This window comes from Anomaloglossus baeobatrachus, chromosome 4 (genome assembly GCF_048569485.1).
Source record: "Anomaloglossus baeobatrachus isolate aAnoBae1 chromosome 4, aAnoBae1.hap1, whole genome shotgun sequence".
NCBI lineage: Eukaryota > Metazoa > Chordata > Amphibia > Anura > Aromobatidae > Anomaloglossus > Anomaloglossus baeobatrachus.
Window position 1 is genome coordinate 23,548,759 of NC_134356.1, and position 5,095 is coordinate 23,553,853.

The following is a 5,095-nucleotide window of genomic DNA, read 5'->3' on the forward strand; positions in this document are numbered from 1 at the left end:
CGTTAATTGTTTGGGGATCCAATAAAGTCTAATTATTGTGGTTCCCTCACCCTGTGTTGTCTGAGTAGTGTTACGCCCACGGTTAAGGAGGCCGGCGTTCAGTTGGGATGAGCCCTGAGCCACGCTGTCTTTCTAAAGGCGGCGGGTTTTTAGTGGACGAGAGCACCCACTGAGCCCCGTGTCTCCACAATTGGTGGCAGCAGTGGGATACTGCTCAGCCTGGTTTATCCAGGGGAGCTGCAGCGGACTGGTGTTCGTGGACACCGTCCAGGGCTCAACAACCAGGGAGGCACATAAGCATACCCAGCAGGCCATAGGGGAGGCATTCAGGTTTCGGACGCTGCCATGTCCAACCCCACCAGCTCAGCCATGGGACAAGGACAAGAGAGGAGTTACGACCGCTGCAGTAAATGAATGCTACAGGATCTGTGCCGGAGGCGAAAGATTATCTACTGGAACGCTGAGACTCGGTCGGACTTGATCCGGAAATTAGTCCGTTGGGATGCCCAGAATGATGCAGAGGACGATGAGGATCCCGCCGATATTGACCCAGAGGATTTAAACTATGTGCCACATCATGGATCTAGTGACAATCGGGAATCAACTTTGTCCAAAATGGCCCAAGCCACAGCGTTGTTGGATGCATTGGGGCCTAGATCCTCAAGAGAAGAGAGGGCTTATGTTCTGGAATATGTTTATGGGATTCCAGCTGCAGTACTGCTAACACCAGCTGGTCGAGAAGGATGGTCCCGCTACCCAGCAGAAGCTGCGCCAAAACAAAGGACTACAAACAGGGCCTGTGACTCTCCCAATCTATGGCGCTGTTATACATGTGGGCGCAATGAACATATAGATAAAGATTGTCTCCAAAACCGAGGCCGCATGCTTGGAGCCCATCTACCAGCTCATCCAGTCAACATATGCCGAGATGAACCAATGAGACCTGAGGAATGCTACTCCCAAGAAACACCAATAGCTGAGGAAGTGGTTTATCCAGTCCACACCCTACGGCAGGCCGGACACCGTACACCAGCCAACCTCCATCCCCACATCCAGACGGTCAAGGTCGGTGATATACAGGCTCAGGGACTTCGAGACATTGGATCTTCCATCACTCTGGTAAGCCCAGTTATTGTTTCTCCAGAAGACCCTTTACCAGATTCCCAATTATCCATCTCCCTGGCTGAGGGCCAGCGCTCAGACGTCACCCTGGCATGTGTGCAGTTGGACCTATGGACCGACCAGGGAGAGGTCGAGGTGGAGATTGTGAACAGCCTCCCCACACCTGTCATTGTGGAGACTGACCAGAGCAAGGCTGATGTGGAGCTTATGGACACCGTCCCCACACCAGTTATTTCGGGAAAGGACCAGGGAGAGGTTGATGTGAGACTTGTGAACAGCCTCCCCACACCTGTCATTGTGGAGACTAATCAGAGCAAGGCTGATGTGGAGCTTATGGACACCGTCCCCACACCAGTTACTTTGGGGTCTGACCAGGAAGAGGTCCATATGGAGTTTATGGACAGCCTCCCCACACCTGTTGTTTCGGGGTCTAGCCAGGAGGAAGTTGAAGTGGGGTTCATAGATGGCCCCACAAAGCCTGTTGTTTCGGATACCACTCAAAGGGAAGTGAAAGTGGGGCTTGTGGATTACCTGCTCACACCAGTCATTTTGGAGAATGACCTAGGACAAGGACTATCCAGTCAGTTTGAAGCAGCCATCACCCACCTCCAAGCCAAGCAGGACCCTGATGTGGATCTTTCTAACATCTTTTCCAGGGATGGTTTGCATTCCCGGTCTCCATCATCCACTTCTGAGCCAAGAACCGTGAGTAAGCCTAACCACACTGTGGCTATTGACTGGGGGAGGATTGATAGTGGGAGATTTGTGCAGGCCCAACTCATGGACCCCACCTTAGTGCTTGTCCACAATATGGCTGCTCAACTTGGGGGAGGTAATCAGGGGGAGGTGTATAGATGCAAGCCTCTGTTGCTGACCTCACCATTAAAAAGGACAATGCCATCAAGAGGAGAAGGATGATCAGAAGCCTATCATGTCTGGCTAATATTAAGAAGGGGGAGGAATGTGACGACATGGACTCTCATGGGTTAAAGTTTCTTAAAATCCAGCCAGACAGCATGATAGATTGTCTATAGACGGGGGGGGGGGGGGGGGGGGGAAGGAGTCCCTCATTGTTTTTACAAGACTCTTGTTGACTCAATGTAATTGTGTTGGCCACTGAAAGCCAGACGTATTGTTCTCCAGACTTTTCCAGTAACCATTGTATTGTAGTTGTGTATTGATAATGTAATTACCTTAGTAGCCATTGTCTAGTCGGTGACTTGCTGACTCCATGTAGATATACTGAGTCTTTCTATGCACATCATTTAAATGAACATTATCCATGCAGCTTGAAATTCATCCAATGGGCGAAGCAATCTTGTCCAACCAATCGATGAGGACGCAGTGTATCCTAAGGGAAGGTTATGGCTATAAAAGGGACTACTTTAAGCCACCAGGGTTGATGAAGGTTGATGGATGCTGATGGATCCAGTCTAAGCTCTCAGGAGCTGACTAGAGGATCAGGATATCTTATGGCTTCAATCTAGGGGCTCCGGTTCCGGTTGGAGACCATATCCACAGCCTAGGGATTTCGACTCCGGCTGCCAGGATTTTAACATTAAACCAGGACTACCTAAGGAGGACACTCAGGTTGGGACAGTTCAGTCACCTGTTACAGACTTTGCAGACCTCAGACAGCTTGGAACCTGTGAGGCATGGACATTCTAAATCCCTGGTGAGCCAGCGGAAGGGTGAGACTCTGTTGCCTGTTACATTTGTATGTTTTGCTGGTTATGTGTTATGTACTGTTAATTGTTTGGGGATCCAATAAAGTCTAATTATTGTGGTTCCCTCACCCTGTGTTGTCTGAGTAGTGTTACGCCCACGGTTAAGGAGGCCGGCGTTCAGTTGGGATGAGCCCTGAACCACGCTGTCTTTCTAAAGGCGGCGGGTTTTTAGTGGACGAGAGCACCCACTGAGCCCCGTGTCTCCACAACGAGTACTGAGCACCCGAGCATGGTAGTGTCCGCTCATCACTAGTTACAAGTACTGAACACCCGAGCATGGTAGTGCCCGCTCATCACTAGTTAGGAGTACAGAGCACCTGAGCATGGTAGTGCCTGCTCATCACTAGTTACCAGTACTGAGAACCCGAGCATGGTAGTGCCCGCTCATCACTAGTTAGGAGTACTGAGCACCTGAGCATGGTAGTGCCCACTCATCACTAGTTACCAGTACCGAGCACCTGAGCATGGTAGTGCCCGCTCATCACTAGTTACCAGTACTGAGCACCCGAGCATGGTAGTACCCGCTCATCACTAGTTACCAGTACTGAGCACCTGAGCATGATAGTGCCCGCTCATCACTAGTTACCAGTACTGAGCACCTGAGCATGATAGTGCCCGCTCATCACTAGTTACCAGTACTGAGCACCCGAGCATGATAGTGCCCGCTCATCACTAGTTACCAGTACTGAGCACCCGAGCATGATAGTGCCCGCTCATCACTAGTTACCAGTACTGAGCACCTGAGCATGATAGTGCCCGCTCATCACTAGTTACCAGTACTGAGCACCCGAGCATGATAGTGCTCGCTCATCACTAGTTACGAGTACAGAGCAACTGAGCATGGTAGTGCCCGCTCATCACTAGTTACCAGTACTGAGCACCTGAGCATGATAGTGCCCGCTCATCACTAGTTACCAGTACTGAGCACCTGAGCATGGTAGTGCTCCCTCATCACTAGTTACGAGTACTGAGCACCCGAGCATGGTAGTGCCTGCTCATCACTAGTTACGAGTACTGAGCACCCGAGCATGGTAGTGCCCAGTCATCACTAGTTACGAGTACTGAGCACCCATAGACTTGTTTTCTCTTTTTTTTTTCATTTTTTATATTCATATATTAATCAATTATTTAAAATTATTGTATATTATTCTTTATATTTTTCATTCTTCCTTTTTTTCTTGCTTTTGCCCCTTGATCACCTTACAGAGAGATGCTGTTGATGTTATGCTCCCTGAAGGCGGAGCGGCCTGACAGTCTGCTGGAAATGTAACGTTATTTCATCTTTATCCGGGACGGATGTATCGGGGGGGGGGGGGGTTCTTCTTCTCCAGCTGCCGTGACTTCAATACGTCTTCTTTATGTCTTTTCTTCCTAACGAGCGCTCGGAGCGAGCTCTTACTTCCCAGAGTAACCGTCCTGTCATTCATGATGAAGATAACCGGCTGAGAAAGGCCACGAGGCGCGACAGAAGCGCGGCCAACAGCTGAGCACTTCACGTATTTACATATCGCTGGAAATTTTCCATTAAATCCGATCGTTCCTCGATGAAGAAAACACTGGAGGTTCATAGACTGGAAGAGACGTAATAAATTAGCGCTATCAATACGGAGCTTCAGAAAAACGTTCGTCGGGGATTTTAATACTGATGACCCCTCCTTTGGATAGGCAATCAATATTATATTGGTGGAGGTCCAACCTCCGACAGCTCCACCGATAGGGCAAGTTCTGTGGCTTCTTCATTGTTTACACCACTCCATCCATGTGCCTGGTTGGCCATCCGACCACCATTGATTCAAAATCCCTAGCCAACTATCACCAAATTTGATAGAACTGTCCCGAATTTTGAGGCCAATCCTGGCAAATTTGGAGTATAAGGGTCTGGATATATGCAAAGTGAAAGTTCCAGGATGTGCCAGGGGCGGGACTTAAAGGGATGGTCCACTGCTAGGACAACCCCTTCCGATTCCACTTGTTTCCCCCAGTTAAAATAAAAGACTCACCTCCTGTTCTGGCACCGTCGGTAATCACGGTTCAGGGCTCATGTGACATTGTGACATCCAATCACCACCGGCTTCTCTTTTCCCGCCTTCGGACCAAAAGAGTTAATCAACAGGAAGTGACACTTCAACTGCCAATCACTTCCAGTTGATTGCTTGTTTTGTCCGAAGGTGGGGAGAGAGAAGCCGGTGGTGATTGGAAGCGAGGCTCATGTGATGTGATGTTCAGGGCTTTCGTGACATTGTGAC

At 49.5% G+C, this 5,095-nt stretch overlaps 1 protein-coding gene across 1 annotated transcript; it reads left to right on the forward strand.

Moving 5' to 3' along the window:
• Positions 1 to 936: 936 nt before the first annotated feature.
• On the forward strand, positions 937 to 2,877 carry LOC142302273 (uncharacterized). Its single transcript, XM_075343343.1, has 2 exons — positions 937 to 1,827; positions 2,411 to 2,877. Exons 1-2 carry the CDS (start codon positions 937 to 939, stop codon positions 2,543 to 2,545), a joined length of 1,026 nt encoding a protein of 341 aa, XP_075199458.1. The 3' UTR covers positions 2,546 to 2,877.
• The last annotated feature ends 2,218 nt before the right edge of the window (positions 2,878 to 5,095 follow it).